We start from the raw sequence: 20,990 nt of genomic DNA, 5'->3' as shown, positions 1-20,990 counted from the left end.
ACACCAGGCGAGGTAGTCAACATATCCTAGACACCGTGATGATGATGATGAGAGAGAGAGACAGACTCTGAATCTACAGCAGCAGCAGGCATCGTCAGGGTCGGGATCGAACCCACGACCTCCTGCACACCTGGCGAGGTAGTCAACATCTCACAGCCACCGTGATGATGATGATGAGACAGAGACACAGACTCCGAATCTACAGCAGCAGCAGCAGCAGGCATCGTCAGGGTCGGGATCGAACCCACGACCTTCCTGTACACCGGGCGAGGTAGTCAACGTCTCACAGCCACCGAGGCTAGGAGACGTTAACAGAGGGACGAATCGTTCTCTGTACGGTATAGAAAGAAAGACGGACGGGTCTCTGATGTTGGTGGCTTAGGCAGGGGCAGGCAGACGCAGAGACCTGTAATCACCAGATGTGATCAATCGTTTTATTGTGCAAACTCCGGAACACCCCCCTCCCCCACCGCCCCTCTTACCCAAGTGCTCAGCGGCACATCGAAGTGTAAAGGTTAGAATAAGGGGGCCCTAGGCACCATTGCAGCAGGGAAGCGGTCTGGCAGGCTGCTAGTTCAGGTTTTCACTTTCATTTGTTTGGCTACAGCCCTGTGAGCCATTGGGCCTCTTGAATCATCGGGGTGCAGACCGCAACAAACAAAAAAACTAAAACACGAACGAGGAAAAACGTCTTCAAGTGACTACGTGTGTGACTTTGTGCGAAACAGAAAATCCAGGGGAGAGAGAAATAAAAAAAAACCAGCACACGGCAAATTATTCCTGAAAATAAGGGCACAGTGCACGCCAAGGGGTGGGCAAATTCTTTTTACCCGTGGGCCACAGTGGGTTCTAACATTTGGCAGAGGATTCCGGGCCAGGAACTAGGATGGACGGAGCGTTTGCGTGAACTGAATATAAATGACGTGTTAAAAAATCATTCCGCGAAAGGATTTGGCCTTTAACGGGTAGCAAAGCGTTTATACTGGTAGGTACGAAGTTGTAAACTGAGTGTACCAGCCTGCAATAGATTGATGTGTCCGTCCGTCCGTCCCCTTTCAATGCTTTAACGAAGTGAAATCTCGTGCTGTTGGGGTGTAAAATCAGCAACAGACAGCGCAGAGACTTGATATGTCTTATACTGGTAGGTACGAAGTTGTAAACTGAGTGTACCAGCCTGCAATAGATTAATGTGTCCGTCCGTCCATCCGTCCCCTTTCAATACTTTAACGAAGTGAAATCTCGTGCTGTTGGGTGTATAAAATCAGCAATAGACAGCGCAGAGACTTGATTATGTCTTATACTGGTAGGTACGAAGTTGTAAACTGAGTGTACCAGCCTGCAATAGATTGATGTGTCCGTCCGTCCGTCCCCTTTCAATGCTTTAACGAAGTGAAATCTCGTGCTGTTGGGGTGTAAAATCAGCAATAGACAGCGCAGAGACTTGATATGTCTTATACTGGTAGGTACGAAGTTGTAAACTGAGTGTACCAGCCTGCAATAGATTCATGTGTCCGTCCGTCCATCCGTCCCCTTTCAATACTTTAACGAAGTGAAATCTCGTGCTGTTGGGTGTATAAAATCAGCAATAGACAGCGCAGAGACTTGATTATGTCTTATACTGGTAGGAACGAAGTTGTAAACTGAGTGTACCAGCCTGCAATAGATTGATGTGTCCGTCCGTCCGTCCCCTTTCAATACTTTAACGAAGTGAAATCTCGTGCTGTTGGGGTGTAAAATCAGCAACAGACAGCGCAGAGACTTGATATGTCTTATACTGGTAGGTACGAAGTTGTAAACTGAGTGTACCAGCCTGCAATAGATTAATGTGTCCGTCCGTCCATCCGTCCCCTTTCAATACTTTAACGAAGTGAAATCTCGTGCTGTTGGGTGTATAAAATCAGCAATAGACAGCGCAGAGACTTGATTATGTCTTATACTGGTAGGTACGAAGTTGTAAACTGAGTGTACCAGCCTGCAATAGATTGATGTGTCCGTCCGTCCGTCCCCTTTCAATGCTTTAACGAAGTGAAATCTCGTGCTGTTGGGGTGTAAAATCAGCAATAGACAGCGCAGAGACTTGATATGTCTTATACTGGTAGGTACGAAGTTGTAAACTGAGTGTACCAGCCTGCAATAGATTCATGTGTCCGTCCGTCCATCCGTCCCCTTTCAATACTTTAACGAAGTGAAATCTCGTGCTGTTGGGTGTATAAAATCAGCAATAGACAGCGCAGAGACTTGATTATGTCTTATACTGGTAGGTACGAAGTTGTAAACTGAGTGTACCAGCCTGCAATAGATTAATGTGTCCGTCCGTCCCCTTTCAATACTTTAACGAAGTGAAATCTCGTGCTGTTGGGGTGTATAAAATCAGCAATAGACAGCGCAGAGACTTGATGTCTTATACTGGTAGGAACGAAGTTGTAAACTGAGTGTACCAGCCTGCAATAGATTAATGTGTCCGTCCGTCCGTCCCCTTTCAATACTTTAACGAAGTGAAATCTCGTGCTGTTGGGGTGTAAAATCAGCAATAGACAGCGCAGAGACTTGATATGTCTTATACTGGTAGGTACGAAGTTGTAAACTGAGTGTACCAGCCTGCAATAGATTAATGTGTCCGTCCGTCCGTCCCCTTTCAATACTTTAACGAAGTGAAATCTCGTGCTGTTGGGGTGTAAAATCAGCAATAGACAGCGCAGAGACTTGATTATGTCTTATACTGGTAGGAACAAAGTTGTAAACTGAGTGTACCAGCCTGCAATAGATTAATGTGTCCGTCCGTCCGTCCCCTTTCAATACTTTAACGAAGTGAAATCTCGTGCTGTTGGGGTGTAAAATCAGCAATAGACAGCGCAGAGACTTGATATGTCTTATACTGGTAGGTACGAAGTTGTAAACTGAGTGTACCAGCCTGCAATAGATTAATGCGTCCGTCCGTTCGTCCGTCCCCTTTCAATACTTTAACGAAGTGAAATCTCGTGCTGTTGGGTGTATAAAATCAGCAATAGACAGCGCAGAGACTGGATATGTCTTATACTGGTAGGTACGAAGTTGTAAACTGAGTGTACCAGCCTGCAATAGATTGATGTGTCCGTCCGTCCGTCCCCTTTCAATACTTTAACGAAGTGAAATCTCGTGCTGTTGGGGTGTAAAATCAGCAATAGACAGCGCAGAGACTTGATTATGTCTTATACTGGTAGGTACGAAGTTGTAAACTGAGTGTACCAGCCTGCAATAGATTAATGTGTCCGTCCGTCCGTCCCCTTTGAATACTTTAACGAAGTGAAATCTCGTGCTGTTGGGGTGTAAAATCAGCAATAGACAGCGCAGAGACTTGATATGTCTTATACTGGTAGGTACGAAGTTGTAAACTGAGTGTACCAGCCTGCAATAGATTAATGTGTCCGTCCGTCCGTCCCCTTTCAATACTTTAACGAAGTGAAATCTCGTGCTGTTGGGGTGTAAAATCAGCAATAGACAGCGCAGAGACTTGATATGTCTTATACTGGTAGGTACGAAGTTGTAAACTGAGTGTACCAGCCTGCAATAGATTAATGTGTCCGTCCGTTCGTCCGTCCCCTTTCAATACTTTAACGAAGTGAAATCTCGTGCTGTTGGGTGTATAAAATCAGCAATAGACAGCGCAGAGACTTGTTCTACCAGCCCACCCTGCAGGGACCTGATTTGCAAGGCAATTTAACGAATTGCACGAACGCGCACGATACAAAACCACGTCGTGACTCCCGGTCAAAGTGCGCCGTCTAATGCGGAAATGGGGGCACTGCAGGAGAAAGGTAAAATTTAATTTAATAATTATTATATTTGCACAAGTTCGGCGGGCCGGATTAAAAAGCCCAACGGGCCGTATACGGCCCGGGGGCCGTGTACTTTGCCCACCACGTCTGGTGTACACCAACGCCGTGTGCAAAAACATCCCAGTGGGATGCAAGTCAAACAACGACAACAAGACAACTTGGTTCTTTCGGTAAAGTCACCACCATGTAGAATGATAATAAAATAATAAAATGAAACAATAAAATTCTCACGACGTTTCGGCCACAACTCAAGTGGCCTTCTTCAGGTGACAGGAACAGACCATCTCACAGTTCCTTTCACCTGAAGAAGGCCACTTGTGTTGTGGCCGAAACGTCGCGAGAATTTTATCGTGTTATTTTATTAATTTATTATTTTATTCTCATTCTACGTGGTGGCGACTTTACTACCGAAAGAACCAAAGAAGGTGAATCCTTGCAGTCACGAACGCTTTAAATCGATATTTAAGACAACTTAGATTAAGGCCATCAGTCTTAACTCCGTACTACAACACAAAACAAACATGTCCAAACCAAAAGACGTTTTCCAAATCATCAAAAAATAAACAGTGATCACGGGTACTCTGACCGAATTCTTATTTTACGATAAACTACGTAAATAACATGCAACACCAAAACCCTGGAGCCGTAGCTGGCCGCATGAGTCGCTCCACAACAACAGGAGCATCGGTCGGAGTATCAAATGTTGCGTTGCACCTTTAAGTTCGGCGCGCTAAATCAAAAGAATACTTTGCAGCGGTCATCCGGAGGAGGAAATCTGCTCCGTCTCGTTCGTTCATTTTGTTTTGTTAATTATCTCGTACCAAGCTGGTTAGGAGAAGCACGTGGGGGGCACGCGGGGTGGGGTGGGGGTGGGGTGGGGGGGGGTGGGGAGTCCCTTCGCCCCGCGAGGAAGCGGCCCACGTGAGAACTAATTCTCGGACGCCAACTCGCGTGAGCCCAGCCTCCCCTCCACCGCGCTCTCCTCCGCCGCTAGGCGGCGTCGTGAGTTTGGCTTCTGTCTAAAGCAGGCGGGGGGGGGGTCCCCAGGGGGGGGGGGGGGTCCCCAACCCCCGGGCCTGCAGGAGGTGAGCGGCGGTGAGATCCGCACGTGGCCCCCCGCCCAAATTGTTTTTCTTATTGACCATTTCAGTCCGCGACTCTTTGCCGCACTGCGAAACTCGTCTCAGTTTTGGTAGTAAGCCCACAAGCTCTAAACCCCTAGTAGGCACGATGAGTAAGCCCACAAGCTCTAACCCCCTAGTAGCCACGATGAGTAAGCCCACAAGCTCTAACCCCCTAGTAGCCACGATGAGTAAGCCCACAAGCTCTAACCCCCTAGTAGGCACGATGAGTAAGCCCACAAGCTCTAATCCCTAGTCAAGCTCTAACCCCTAGTAGCCACAATGAGTAAGCCCACAAGCTCTAACCCCTAGTAGTCACAATGAGTAAGCCCACAAGCTCTAACCCATAGTAGCCACGATGAGTAAGCCCACAAGCTCTAACCCCTAGTAGCCACAATGAGTAAGCCCACAAGCTCTAACCCCTAGTAGCCACGATGAGTAAGCCCACAAGCTCTAACCCCTAGTAGCCACGATGAGTAAGCCCACAAGCTCTAACCCCTAGTAGCCACGATGAGTTAGCCCACAAGCTCTAACCCCTAGTAGCCACGATGAGTAAGCCCACAAGCTCTAACCCCTAGTAGCCACGATGAGTTAGCCCACAAGCTCTAACCCCTAGTAGCCACAATGAGTAAGCCCACAAGCTCTAACCCCTAGTAGCCACGATGAGTAAGCCCACAAGCTCTAACCCCTAGTAGCCACGATGAGTAAGCCCACAAGCTCTAACCCCTAGTAGCCACGATGAGTTAGCCCACAAGCTCTAACCCCTAGTAGCCACGATGAGTAAGCCCACAAGCTAACTCCTAGTAGCCACAATGAGTTAGCCCACAAGCTAACCCCTAGTAGCCACGATGAGTAAGCCCACAAGCTCTAACCCCCTAGTATCCACAATGAGTTAGCCCACAAGCTAACCCCTGGTCGCCTACAGGAGTAAGGGGACAGACCCCAATGATGGACCCTCCCCCTCCGCTCGCATTGACCCCAAACAAAAAAATATCCCCCAGGTAGCCTCTAGCAGGGGTGTAGGGGCAAGTGCTGTTAGTAGCGAGTAGCAGCAGCACCTATACACAGACAAAGATCCCCCGTGTAGCCTCTAGCAGGGCTGTAGGGGCAAGTGCTGTTAGTAGCGAGTAGCAGCAGCACCTATACACAGACAAAGATCCCCCGTGTAGCCTCTAACAGGGCTGTAGGGGCAAGTGCTGTTAGTAGCGAGTAGCAGCAGCACCTATACACAGACAAAGATCCCCCGTGTAGCCTCTAGCAGGGCTGTAGGGGCAAGTGCTGTTAGTAGCGAGTAGCAGCAGCACCTATACACAGACAAAGATCCCCCGCGTAGCCTCTAACAGGGCTGTAGGGGCAAGTGCTGTTAGTAGCGAGTAGCAGCAGCACCTATACACAGACAAAGATCCCCCGTGTAGCCTCTAGCAGGGCTGTAGGGGCAAGTGCTGTTAGTAGCGAGTAGCAGCAGCGCCTATACACAGACAAAGGTCCCCCGCGTAGCCTCTAGCAGGGCTGTAGGGGCAAGTGCTGTTAGCGAGCAGCACCTATACACAGGCAAAGATCCCCCGCGTAGCCTCTAGCAGGGCTGTAGGGGCAAGTGCTGTTAGCGAGCAGCACCTATTCACAGACAAAGATCCCCCGCGTAGCCTCTAGCAGGGCTGTAGGGGCAAGTGCTGTTAGCGAGCAGCACCTGCCAAGGCCCCCGGCACCGTGGCACACGAGTGGGGGGCGGGTGGCCAGCAACCACGCCCGGCCGCCTTTGTCTCCCCCAGCGGCGATGTTCACTAGCCACACCGCACCGGGTGCTCATCTTGAGGCCGAGCCGACCCAGGGCAGGCCCAGGAACGGTTCGGACAATCGCCACCGAACCTTGCCCGCTAGCGGGGATCGAACTCGGGTTCCCCAGGTTGGTAGCGGCGCTGACCGCTACACCACCCCCCCCCCCCCCCCCGCCGTCTCTCAGCCAGGTGACCACGGCCTCACCCTGCGGCTGACGAGGCCACGCGCGGAGCGGAGGGTCGTGTGGACCAGCGACACGATTGACAACGAGCACCTGGGACGTCGCTCCTCCAAGTGTGAGTGTCTCGGTTTGTCGGCTCCCTCGCCTGTAGTGCGACGGGAGGCCGCGGGATCGATCTTCCGGCTGTTTTGACGCCCGTCTCCGGCTGCGTTTTTGGAGCCTGCGACTCCCGTTTTTCTCATCGTCACGCTGGGCTAGGAGACGTTTACGATCTCCCCCTTGTACGTTTGCCCACTGTGTGTAGTGAACATCGCCACTGGGGAGACAAAAGCGGCCGGGCGTGGTGCTGGCCCACCCACCCCCGCTCGTGTGCCGAAGTGCCGGTAGCCTTCATACAGTGAGGGACAAACAAGTATTTGATCCCCTGCTGATTTTGTACGTTTGCCCACTGACAAATGATCAGTCTATAATTTTAATGGTAGGTTTATTTGAACGGTGAGAGACAGAATAACAACAACAAAATGCAGATAAGCGCATGTCAAGAATGTTATAAGTTGATTTGCATCTTAATGAGGGAAATAAGTATTTGACCCCCTCTCAATCAGAACGATTTCTGGCTCCCAGGTGTCTTTTATACAGCTAACGAGCTGAGATTAGGAGCACACTCTTAAAGGGAGTGCTCCTAATCTCAGCTTTTTACCTGTATAAAAGACACCTGTCCACAGAAGCAATCAATCAATCAGATTCCAAACTCTCCACCATGGCCAAGACCAAAGAGCTCTCCAAGGATGTCAGGGACAAGATTGCGTGTGTGTGTATGCGCGTGTGTATGTATCTGTGTGCGTGAGTGTATCTGTGCATGTGCGTGTGTGTGTATCTGTGTGTGTGTATCTGTGTGTGTGTGTGTATCTGTGTGTGTGTATCTGTCTGTGTGTATCTGTGTGTGTGTGTATCTGTGTGTGTGTATCTGTGTGTGTGTATCTGTGTGTGTGTGTGTATCTGTGTGTGTGAATCTGTGTGTGAATCTGTGTGTGTATCTGTGTGTGTGTGTGTATCTGTGTGTGTGTGTATATATCTGTGTGTGTGTATATCTGTGTGTGTGTATCTGTGTGTGTGTGTGTCTGTGTGTGTGAATGTGTGTGTGTGTGTATCTGGGTGTGTGTATCTGTGTGTGTGTGTATATCTGTGTGTGTGTGTATATATCTGTGTGTGTGTATCTGTGTGTGTGTATCTGTGTGTGTGTGTGTATCTGTGTATGTATCTGTGTGTGTGTATCTGTGTGTGTGTGTAGCTGTGTGTGTGTGTATCTGTGTGTGTGTATCTGTGTGTGTGTATCTGTGTGTGGACAGTGCTGTGGGGGGGAGGTCCAATTTTGATTGGCTCCTCCCCTCATGGCATATGTGTCCACCACAGGGGCTAAACGGGGGCTCTGGACGGATGCGAGGGGCTGGTAACCCCTCCACCTTCAATTAATTACCACTAAACCACGAATTAACTAATAAGCTTGTGCCGGAGGCCCCGGGGGGCCAGGCGTCTATGACGTCTCCTGGCCAAACCCCAATTGGCGGAGCCAGGAGATTCAATCTCTACCCTCGGGGTCCTCCAGAAACAACGAAAAACCACTACGGGTGGCCACGTGGAATGTTCGAACGCTCACTGCGGAGGAGAGGCTGCCACTCCTCTGTCGGGAGCTGGTCCGGTACCGCCCTGATCTATGTGGCATTCAGGAGGTCTGGTGGATCGGCTCTGGCTCCTGCCACCATGAGGGGTGGACAGTCCTCTACTCGGGGCAGCAGACTGCCAAACAACAGGGTGTGGCTCTTCTTTTGAACAAAATAATGAAGGGGGCGTGGGAGCGTGGCGGTGAGGTGTGGGAAGCTGTAAGCCCCAGGCTACTTTGAGCTCACCTTCCCATCAACCGGAGGCGAGGAATGGTGGTCGTGGTTACTTATGCCCCCACCGAAGATGAACATCCGTAGAGGGATGCAGGCAAAGCCGATGAGTCAGATGCCTTCTATGACCTCCTGTCACAGGTGCTGGCTAAAGTGGCCCTTCGGGATAGTCATCATGTTGGGTGACTTCAATGCCCGAGTTGGTCATGATACTGGCACCTGGTCTGGAGTGATTGGAGGGCATGGGCCAGATCAGCTCAATAACAACGGTAGGAGGCTGCTAGATTTTTGTGCAGCCCATGGGCTTGTAATTACCAACACGCTGTTCCGGCATCGGCGCAGCCACACAACATCATGGATGCATGCCGGGTCCAAGCAAGAACATCTGCTGGACTACATAGTGACGGACCAGCGGATGCGAGCCCATGTCCTTGACACCAGGACCTACCGTGTAGCTGATCTGCCCTCTGACCATCGACTAGTCATCTGTTAGATGCGCCTGCCATTCTTTCACTCCGGTGGTGGGTGTACACCCAGGACCCCATTCCAACCTAATGTGGCCTGGTCTCGGTTATCTGATGAAAGTTGCAAGCGAGAATTTCATCATCGCTTGCGGCTGGGATTGGTATCGTCCCCGACTCCTCCTGATGTCGAGGGTAAATGGGCGAGGTTTAGGACTGTGACTCATGCAGCTGCAATGGCTGCTTTGGGTACGTGGTCCCTGGGGGAGGGAAAATCCCTCAGCCAGGAAAACATCGTGGCACAAAGTGAGGATGACCCTGCTGAGGCTGCGGTGCCTCAAATATTGGAAGAAGTCACCCCCTGTGAGTGGCTGGCTGAGGTGCCATCTGTTGAGGAAGTACTGAAGGCGATCCGGAGTCTGAGACCAGGAAAGGCAGCGGGCAGAGATGATCTCCCAAGGGAAATGCTGAGGGAGGGCGGCGTTTGTGCACAGACTGTCCTATATGACATCATAACAACAGTCTGGACCACTGGACAGGTTCCGCAGGATTGGAAGGATGCCCTGGTGGTCCCCCTTTTTAAGAAGGGGGACTGCCCAGACTGTAACAACTACAGGGGCATCTCACTCCTCAGTGTGCCGGGAAAGGTCCTAGCAAGGATTATTCAACATCGCCTTGCCAGGCACGCTGAGGAGAGGCTTGCAGAGCCCCAATGCGGTTTCAGGAAAGGGCGGTCCTGCACAGATGCCATATTTTCTGTCCGTCTGCTTCAGCAGAGATGTAGGGAATTCCAACAAGACCTACATCTCTGCTTTATTGACCTGGTCAAGGCCTATGATACCATCAGTAGGCCTGGGCTCTGGGTTGTTCTTCGTGCTTTTGGAGTACCTGACCCTCTGCTCAAGATCATTAAGGACCTTCATGATGGTGAGCGGGCCCGGGTAAAACTAAGTGGCCGGGAGTCAGAGCCATTCCCTGTACACCTTGGGGTGCGACAGGGATGTCCTCTGGCTCCCACATTATTTAACATCTATTTTGACCACGTAGTTCGTGAAGCCTTCAATAGCTATACCGGGGGAATCTCCATATGGTACAGATATAATGGGAGGCTAATCGATGCCCGGGTGCGGTCAAGGGATGGCTTCCTATTGCTCAACCACGTTATGTATGCTGATGATTTGGTAATAGCTGCTCAGTCAGAGGAGTTGGAGACGCTGCTGCTGAGACTGGAGCGTGCCACTAAGAGGTGGGGCCTTACCATCAGCCCCACCAAAACTAAGCACCTGCCTGGGTATTTTGTACCATCGGACACTCCACCCCCACAACTCCCAATCGGTGATGGGGCAGTTGTGGAGAGAGTGGAGAGTTTCCCATACCTGGGCAGTGTGCTTATGACTGGCTCCAGTTTAACAGCAGAGGTCTCACTCCGAATCAGTCGAGCGGCAATATCTTTTCATCGGTTGCGTAACGCTGTGTGGAAGCTACCTGGTCTGTCGCTTCACACTAAGCTCCAGGTCTTCTCGGCCACGGTCATTCCCTCCCTTCTCTACGCTTGCGAAACGTGGACCCCCCTAATGGAACATCTTCGCCGGTTAGAAACATTTAGGCTGGCCTGCCTACGATCCATCCTGGGTTTAACCAGACTGGATTGTGTGAGGAGCTCACAAATCCTTGAAAGATCTGGGCAGGGTCCCATCGGTGAGCTCCTCCGGCAGGCAAGGCTGCGATGGCTGGGTCATGTAGCCCGCATGCCCAGCCACCGCATGCCGAAGCAGCTTTTGTTTGGCCGGATTGAGGGGGCTAAGCGGGCGCGGCACGGGCTAGAGAAGAGATGGAGTGATGTGGTACAGGAGGACGTGGAGCTGAGTGGACTTGCCGATGACTGGTACCAGCGGTGTCAAGATCGGCCTCTGTGGAGGAGGCTCGTGAAGGATGCTACTGGGCAGTTGGAGGCAGTCGCCCTCCAACAACAACGGAGGGCGGAGGAGCGACGCTCACAACAACGAGCGGAGCGCCGGGTGGCTAAAGCACAGCAGGTTGGCACAGTAGGGGGCACAGGTGGTGCATCAGCCAGTCATCTCAGTCAGTCGACCCATGGCACCTGGGTCTGCCCAGTGACCTCCTGCCAGCGGGCGTTCGACACTTCACGTGGCCTCACGGTGCACATGGCCTGGCACAAGCGTCGTGGTGACGTCACTGCCACTTAGTGGCGAATGACGGTTGTTGTTGTTGTGTGTGTGTATCTGTGTGTGTGTATCTGTGTATGTGTGTGTATCTGTGTGTGTGTATCTGTGTGTGTGTGTGTGTATCTATGTGTGTGTATCTATGTGTGTGTGTGTATCTGTGTGTGTGTGTGTGTGTATCTGTGTGTGTGTATCTGTGTGTGTGTGTATCTGTGTGTGTGTGTATCTGTGTGTTTGTATCTGTGTGTTTGTGTATCTGTGTGTATGTATCTGTGTGTGTGTGTATCTGTGTGTGTGTGTGTGTGTATCTGTGTGTGTGTGTGTGTGTATCTGTGTGTGTATCTGTGTGTGTGTGTGTATCTGTGTGTGTGTATCTGTGTGTGTGTATCTGTGTGTGTGTGTGTGTATCTGTGTGTGTGTGTGTATCTGTGTGTGTGTGTGTATCTGTGTGTGTGTGTGTATCTGTGTGTGTGTGTGTATCTGTGTGTGTGTGTATCTGTGTGTGTGTGTGTATCTGTGTGTGTGTATCTGTGTGTGTGTATCTGTGTGTATGTGTGTGTATCTGTGTGTGTGTATCTGTGTGTGTGTGTATCTGTGTGTGTGTGTATCTGTGTGTGTGTGTATCTGTGTGTGTGTGTGTATCTGTGTGTGTGTGTGTGTATCTGTGTGTGTGTATCTGTGTGTGTGTGTGTATCTGTGTGTGTGTGTATCTGTGTGTGTGTGTGTGTATATCTGTGTGTATATCTGTGTGTATGTATCTGTGTGTATGTATCTGTGTGTGTGTATCTGTGTGTGTATCTGTGTGTGTGTGTATCTGTGTGTATGTATCTGTGTGTGTGTATCTGTGTGTGTGTATCTGTGTGTGTGTGTATCTGTGTGTGTGTATCTGTGTGTGTGTATCTGTGTGTGTGTGTGTGTGTATCTGTGTGTGTGTGTGTGTGTATCTGTGTGTGCGTGTATCTGTGTGTGTATCTGTGTGTGTGTGTGTGTATCTGTGTGTGTATCTGTGTGTGTGTATCTGTGTGTGTGTGTATCTGTGTGTGTATCTGTGTGTGTGTATCTGTGTGTGTGTGTATCTGTGTGTGGCAAAACAACCCCCTACCTCCTCGCGGTGCCGGACGGGCAACTCTGTCGTGGACAGCGCTGTGGGGGGAGATCCAATTTTGATTGGCTCCTCCCCTCATGGCATATGTGTCCACCACAGGGGCTAAACGGGGGCTCTGGACGGGTGCGAGGGGCTGGTAACCCCTCCACCTTCAATTAATTACCACGAAACTACGAATTAAACTGAAATATGTAACAACTAAGCTTGTGCCGGAGGCCCCGGGGGGCCAGGCGTCTATGACGTCTCCTGGCCAAACCCCAATTGGCGGAGCCAGGAGATTGAATACCTACCCTCGGGGCTACTCCAGAAACAACGAAAAGCCACTACGGTTGGCCACGTGGAATGTTCGAACGCTCACTGCAGAGGAGAGGCTGCCACTCCTCTGTCGGGAGCTGGACCGGTACCGCCTGGATCTATGCGGCATTCAGGAGGTCCGGTGGACCGGCTCTGGCTCCTGCCACCATGACGGGTGGACAGTCCTCTACTCGGGGCAGCAGACTGCCAAACAACAGGGTGTGGGTCTTCTTTTGAACAAAAGAATGAAGGGGGCGTGGGAGCGTGGCGGTGAGGTGTGGGAAGCTGTAAGCCCCAGGCTACTTTGGGCTCGCCTTCCCATCAACCGGAGGCGAGGAATGGTGGTCGTGGTTACTTATGCCCCCACCGAAGATGAACATCCGTGGAGGGATGCAGGCAAAGCCGATGAGTCAGATGCCTTCTATGACCTCCTGTCACAGGTGCTGGGTAAAGTGGCCCCTCGGGATAGAGTCATCATGTTGGGTGACTTCAATGCCCGAGTTGGTCATGATACTGGCACCTGGTCTGGAGTGATTGGAGGGCATGGGCCAGATCAGCTCAATAACAACGGTAGGAGGCTGCTAGATTTTTGTGCAGCCCATGGGCTTGTAATTACCAACACGCTGTTCCGGCATCGGCGCATCCACACAACATCATGGATGCATGCCGGGTCCAAGCAAGAACATCTGCTGGACTACATAGTGACGGACCAGCGAATACGAGCCCATGTCCTTGACACCAGGACCTACCGTGGAGCTGATCTGCCCTCTGACCATCGACTAGTCATCTGTAAGATGCGCCTGCCATTCTTCCACTCCGGTGGTGGGTGTACACCCAGGACCCCATTCCAACCTAAAGTGGCCTGGTCTCAGTTATCTGATGAAAGTTGCAAGCGAGAATTTCATCATCGCTTGCGGCTGGGATTGGCATCGTCCCCGACTCCTCCTGATGTCGAGGGTAAATGGGCAAGGTTTAGGACTGTGACTCATGCAGCTGCAATGGCTGCTTTGGGTACGCGGTCCAGACCTCCCCAGACACCCTGGATGACAGAGGAGTTGTTCACGATGGTTGAGAAAAAGCGACAGGCCCACTGTCATCGGCTACAGAATCCCACGTCAGAGAATGAGGAGGCTTACCGCAGCCTTCGCTCGGAGGTTCGGAGAGCCGTGAGGCGCTGCAAGGATGGGTGGTGGTCGCGGGTTGCTGAGGAGATGGAGTCTGCCTCAGTGGCCCGTGATCACAAATCTCTATTTAACTCCATCAAAAAAGTAACCTGCAGCGCCACACCTATTACCATCATTAGGGGAAAAAACGGTGATCCAATTTCCGACCCCCAGGAACAGGTTCGCAGATTTGCTGAGCATTTCTGTGAGGTCCTGGGGGAGGGAAAATCCCTCAGCCAGGAAAACATCGTGGCACAAAGCGAGGATGACCCTGCTGAGGCTGCGGTGCCTCAAATATTGGATGAAGTCACCCCCTGTGAGTGGCTGGCTGAGGTGCCATCTGCTGAGGAAGTATTGAAGGCGATCCGGAGTCTGAGACCAGGAAAGGCAGCGGGCAGAGATGATCTCCCAAGCGAAATGCTGAGGGAGGGTGGCGTTTGTGCACAGACTGCCCTATATGACATCATAACAACAGTCTGGACCACTGGACGGGTTCCGCAGGATTGGAAGGATGCCCTGGTGGTCCCCCTTTTTAAGAAGGGGGACCGCACAGATTGTAACAACTACAGGGGCATCTCACTCCTCAGTGTGCCGGGAAAGGTCCTGGCAAGGATTATTCAGCATCGCCTTGCCAGGCACGCTGAGGAGAGGCTTGCGGAGCCCCAATGTGGTTTCAGGAAAGGGCGGTCCTGCACAGATGCCATATTTTCTGTCCGTCTGCTACAGCAGAGGTGTAGGGAATTCCAACAAGACCTACATCTCTGCTTTATTGACCTGGTCAAGGCCTATGATACCATCAGTACGCCTGGGCTCTGGGTCGTTCTTCGTGCTTTTGGAGTACCTGACCCTCTGCTCACGATCATTAAGGACCTTCATGATGGTGAGCGTGCCCGGGTAAAACTACGTGGCCGGGAGTCAGAGCCATTCCCTGTACACCTTGGGGTGCGACAGGGATGTCCTCTGGCTCCCACATTATTTAACATCTATTTTGACCACGTAGTTCGTGAAGCCTTCAATAGCTGTACCGGGGGAATCTCCATATGGTACAGATATAATGGGAGGCTAATCGATGCCCGGGTGCGGTCAAGGGATGGCTCCCTATTGCTCAACCACGTTATGTATGCTGATGACTTGGTAATAGCTGCTCAGTCAGAGGAGGAGTTGGAGACGCTGCTGCTGAGACTGGAGCGTGCCACTAAGAGGTGGGGCCTTACCATCAGCCCCACCAAAACTAAGCACCTGCCTGGGTATTTTGTACCATCGGACACTCCACCCCCACAACTCCCAATCGGTGATGGGGCAGTTGTGGAGAGAGTGGAGAGTTTCCCATACCTGGGCAGTGTGCTTATGACTGGCTCCAGTTTAACAGCAGAGGTCTCACTCCGAATCAGTCGAGCGGCAATATCTTTTCATCGGTTGCGTAACGCTGTGTGGAAGCTACCTGGTCTGTCGCTACGCACTAAGCTTCAGGTCTTCTCGGCCACGGTCATTCCCTCCCTTCTCTACGCTTGCGAAACGTGGACCCCCCTAATGGAACATCTTCGCCGGTTAGAAACATTTAGGCTGGCCTGCCTACGATCCATCCTGGGTTTAACCAGACTGGATTGTGTGAGGAGCTCACTAATCCTTGAAAGATCTGGGCAGGGTCCCATCGGTGAGCTCCTTCGGCAGGCAAGGCTGCGATGGCTGGGTCATGTAGCCCGCATGCCCAGCCACCGCATGCCGAAACAGCTTTTGTTTGGCCGGATTGAGGGGGCTAAGCGGGCGCGGCACGGGCTAGAGAAGAGATGGAGTGATGTGGTACAGGAGGACGTGGAGCTGAGTGGACTTGCCGATGACTGGTACCAGCGGTGTCAAGATCGGCCTCTGTGGAGGAGGCTCGTGAAGGATGCTACTGGGCAGTTGGAGGCAGTCGCCCTCCAACAACAACGGAGGGCGGAGGAGCGACGCTCACAACAGCGAGCGGAGCGCCGGGTGGCTAAAGCACAGCAGGTTGGCACAGTAGGGGGCACAGGTGGTGCATCAGCCAGTCATCTCAGTCAGTCGACCCGTGGCACCTGCTGGGTCTGCCCCGTGACCTCCTGCCAGCGGGCGTTAGACACTTCACGTGGCCTCAGGGTGCACATAGCCTGGCACAAGCGTCGTGGTGACGTCACCGCCACTTAGTGGCGAATGGCGGTTGTTGTTGTTGTTGTGTATCTGTGTGTGTGTATCTGTGTGTGTGTGTATCTGTGTGTGTGTATCTGTGTGTGTGTGTATCTGTGTGTGCGTGTGTACGGCAGGCTGCTGCGTCTACCAGAAGCCGCGCGACTTCGGCGAGAGCTCCTCCGACAGCGAGACGGACGAGGGTGGGGGCAGCTGCGGCAACGCCCACTGCCCCCACGGCCACGCCCACGGCCACCCCGACCCCGCCCACGGCCACGCCCACGGTCACCCCGACCACGGCCACGCCCACGGCCACCCCGACCCAGCCCACGGCCACACCCACGGAAACCCCGACCCAGCCCACGGCCACGCCCACGGCCACCCCGACCCCGCCCACGGCCACGCCCACGGACGCCCCGACCCCGCCCACGGCCGCGCCCACGGACACCCCGACCCCGCCCACGGCCACGCCCACGGACACCCCCACTCCCTGCCCGCGGACGATGCCAGTGGGGGCGGTGGTAGGCCGGGGGCGGTGGCGGCCGGCGACGACGGTGTGGCCGGCGGGGCAGGGCATGTGCACGTGCAGCAGTAGGGCAGCGGAGCGAGCACGGGGGGGCGTGCACGTATATACGTAGTACACGGCATCATTACAGGACGCGGGATGTAGCACAAATAATCATCGCGGGGCGCAGGATATAGTACACGGCGTCATGCAGGTCGCAGGATATAGTACACGGCGTCATACAGGACACAGGATATAGTACACGGGGTCATGCAGGGCGCAGGATATAGTACACGGCGTCATACAGGCCGCAGGATATAGTACACGGCGTCATACAGGACACAGGATATAGTACACGGCGTCATACAGGCCGCAGGATATAGTACACGGCGTCTTACAGGACACAGGATATAGTACACGGCGTCATGCAGGACACAGGATATAGTACACGGCGTCATACAGCACACAGGATATAGTACACGGCATTATACAGGACACAGGTTATAGTACACAGCATCATACAGGACACAGGATATAGTACACGGCATCATACAGGACACAGGATATAGTACACGGCATCATACAGGACACAGGATATAGTACACGGCGTCATACAGGCCGCAGGATATAGTACACGGCATCATACAGGACACAGGATATAGTACACGGCGTCTTACAGGACACAGGATATAGTACACGGCGTCATACAGGACACAGGATATAGTACACGGCGTCATGCAGGTCGCAGGATATAGTACACGGCGTCATACAGGCCGCAGGATATAGTACACGGCATCATACAGGACACAGGATATAGTACACGGCATCATACAGGACACAGGATATAGTACACGCCATCATACAGGCCGCAGGATATAGTACATGGCATCATACAGGACACAGGATATAGTAGACGCCATCATACAGGACACAGAATATAGTACACGGCATCATACAGGACACAGGTTATAGTAGACGCTATCATACAGGACACAGGTTATAGTACACGCCATCATACAGGACACAGGATATAGTACACGGCATCATACAGGACACAGGATATAGTACACAGCATCATACAGGCCGCAGGATATAGTACACACCATCATACAGGACACAGGATATAGTAAACGGCATCATGCAGGTCGCAGGATATAGTACACGCCATCATACAGGACACAGGATATAGTACACGCCATCATACAGGACACAGGATATAGTACACGGCATCATACAGGCCGCAGGATATAGTACACGCCATCATACAGGACACAGGATATAGTACACGCCATCATACAGGACACAGGATATAGTACACGGCATCATACAGGACACAGAATATAGCCGACAGCAGCATACATAACACAGGATATAAGATTACAGCATAATATAGGAGGTAGGATATAATAAACAACATGATCCAGGAGTTACATTATAGCACACAGCATAATACAGGACACGGGATATTGTATGCAGCATGCAGGACATGTTACACAGATGGGCAGAGGAGTAGTCAAGCGAGCAGTACGTGGTGTACAGGACACCTGGACGTGTAGTAGATCTGCGTGTACCGGACGCGTAGTACACTCTACAAGTGTGAAGACATGGGCATTAAGTTTTGTCCTACGGGACACGGGAGCACTGCACACAGCTTGGAGAACATGGGACTCGCGCAGAGACCCATAGACTCACGCAGAGATCCATAGACTCACGCAGAGACCCATAGACTCACGCAGAGACCCATAGACTCACGCAGAGACCCATAGACTCACGCAGAGACCCATAGACTCACGCAGAGACCCATAGACTCACGCAGAGACCCATAGACTCACGCAGAGACCCATAGACTCACGCAGAGACCCATAGGCTCATGCAGAGACCCATAGACTCACGCAGAGACCCATAGACTCACGCATAGACCCATAGACTCGCACAGAGACCCATAGACTCACACAGAGACCCATAGACTCACACAGAGACCCATAGACTCACGCAGAGACCCATAGACTCACGCAGAGACCCATAGACTCGCGCAGAGACCCATAGACTCACGCAGAGACCCATAGACCCATAGACTCACACGGAGACCCATAGACTCACGCAGAGACCCATAGACCCATAGACTCGCGCAGAGACCCATAAACTCACGCAGAGACCCATAGACCCATAGACTCACGCAGAGACCCATAGACTCACGCAGAGACCCATAGACCCATAGACTCGCGCAGAGACCCATAGACTCACGCAGAGACCCATAGACTCACGCAGAGACCCATAGACTCGCGCAGAGACCCATAGACTCACGCAGAGACCCATAGACCCATAGACTCGCGCAGAGACCCATAGACTCACGCAGAGACCCATAGACTCGCGCAGAGACCCATAGACTCACGCAGAGACCCATAGACCCATAGACTCACACGGAGACCCATAGACTCACGCAGAGACCCATAGACCCATAGACTCACACAGAGACCCATAGACTCACGCAGAGACCCATAGACCCATAGACTCGCGCAGAGACCCATAGACTCACGCAGAGACCCATAGACCCATAGACTCACGCGGAGACCCATAGACCCATAGACTCACGCAGAGACCCATAGACTCGCGCAGACACCCATAGACTCACGCAGAGACCCATAGACCCATAGACTCGCGCAGAGACCCATAGACTCACGCAGAGACCCATAGACTCACGCAGAGACCCATAGACCCATAGACTCGCGCGGAGACCCATAGACTCACGCAGAGACCCATAGACCCATAGACTCGCGCGGAGACCCATAGGTTTTCATCCCCACCCCGCGCACCTCTGCTTTGCACGCGTGGCTACGTACGGCGGCGCGAAAGAGGTTCAGCACACGTGCGTGCACGGCCTGTTCTCCTGCAACGCGGCGGTGTTCGCGTCGCTGAAGAACGCTGCGTTGTGGGGGAAAAAAATAATCGCGTCATGATGAGTAACATGCAACATTGTAGCGCGCGGGTTGCGTGACGCAGGCTTCACGGATACTCCGATGGCGCGCGGCGGTGTAGGGTAGCGTCTAGAAGCCCCGAGCGACGATGACGATGACGATGCCGCGCCGAGGGCGGCCGCGAAGCTTGGACCGCTTTTTCCCGCTCGCGCTGCGACGTAGTTCCGTTAGCCCGATTGCGCTGCGTATCCACATCCGCATTCGCTGGGTAAAAAAAAAGTAAAAAATAATGATGTACGTGCTCCCCTGTAATGCATTTGCCGCTGTCGCATTGTTTCTTTGTACACACACACGCACGCGCACACGCGCACGCACAGGGTGCTTGGAAAAGATGGTGACACTTCCGAGAATTTGCAACGATTAACACGGGGAAACCGTGCCCCCCACGGGCTCTGGAGATCCCAGGCGTGCGTTGACGACGCTGGCCAGCTAAGCGGGAGACTCTGTGACTTCACGAAGCTGTTCGCGGTACGCTTGTTACCCGTTTTGCCACCGACAACGACAGTCCCGTGTGAGCGTTAACGTTTTGTTTGGAGCACCCTGTGCATTCGCCGCCGCGTTATTTATACGCGCATGTATCCGGTTCGGCACCACGTCGTTGGGGGGAACCCCCCACGGGGGTAGACGCTCGTAGGCAGACGCTCCGCATCCCCGACTCGTCGCCCCCCCCCCCGTTTCCAGTGGTCGAAGCGGAGCCCCTGGGAGCCACGGGCCCGGGTGGCTGTGCCCAACACGGCAACGTTTTCGGTGGGGGAGGCAGTGCCGGTGCCGGTGCCGGTCGCGCGTGGGCGTCACGTTGACCGTGTTGGTAATTACAGAGATGCCTATTGCAGAGAGGCCAGTATCCAGTGCCGCACACACACACACGTGCAACGCGCGCAGAGGATTTTGACTGCGCGTGGCCTTGTCGGCGGAGCCAATCGGAGGTGGCCTCCGATTGGCTCTCTCCGATCGCCGGGTCACAAAGCCAGGAATGTGACGTCGCACTCCGGGGGGGAGGGGGGGATGGGATGGGGGGGGGATGGGGGGTGGTGGCAAAGGAAGCGACGTCGCAGTCCGGCGGCGAGCACACGGGAAGTGATGTCACGGGAAGTGATGTCATCGCGCGGGAGCGGACAGGAAGTGACGTCGCCCGTTAATGAGCAACGGCCACCCTAGTTTTAGCTGTGGGCGCTTCCGCCGACGATGATGATGATGATGATGGAGGAGGAGGAGGAGGAGCGAATCTCTCCGGGTTCAAGTTGTTGGCAATTTCTGATCTTTGTTGGGGGCGATACCCAGACCCAGTCGACTCTCGAAGATCCGCGTTGGTAATCGTGGGCGGGCGGGCGGGCGGGCGGGTGCTGGGGGTGCCAGGGGGCGGGGCGGGGCGGG

General features: G+C 52.9%; 1 protein-coding gene across 5 annotated transcripts in view; it reads left to right on the top strand.

Moving 5' to 3' along the window:
* The window catches only part of PPP1R11 (protein phosphatase 1 regulatory inhibitor subunit 11), a 26,647-nt gene extending 6,766 nt beyond the window's left edge, over positions 1-19,881 (top strand). For all 5 annotated transcript variants that reach the window (XM_076057266.1, XM_076057265.1, XM_076057263.1 and 2 more), the window contains exons 3-4: positions 6,897-7,008; positions 16,274-19,881. In XM_076057266.1, coding sequence (XP_075913381.1) covers positions 6,897-7,008; positions 16,274-16,731 — 570 coding nt within the window. In that variant the 3' untranslated portion in view covers positions 16,732-19,881. The remainder of the gene's footprint in view (positions 1-6,896; positions 7,009-16,273) is intronic.
* Positions 19,882-20,990: the final 1,109 nt, after the last annotated feature.

The sequence above is a fragment of the Petromyzon marinus genome, chromosome 80 (assembly GCF_048934315.1).
Source record: "Petromyzon marinus isolate PM22_M1 ecotype Great Lakes invasive population chromosome 80, UKy_Petmar_22M1.pri1.0, whole genome shotgun sequence".
Classification (NCBI taxonomy): domain Eukaryota; kingdom Metazoa; phylum Chordata; class Hyperoartia; order Petromyzontiformes; family Petromyzontidae; genus Petromyzon; species Petromyzon marinus.
This window is presented reverse-complemented; position numbering and strand designations above follow the sequence as displayed.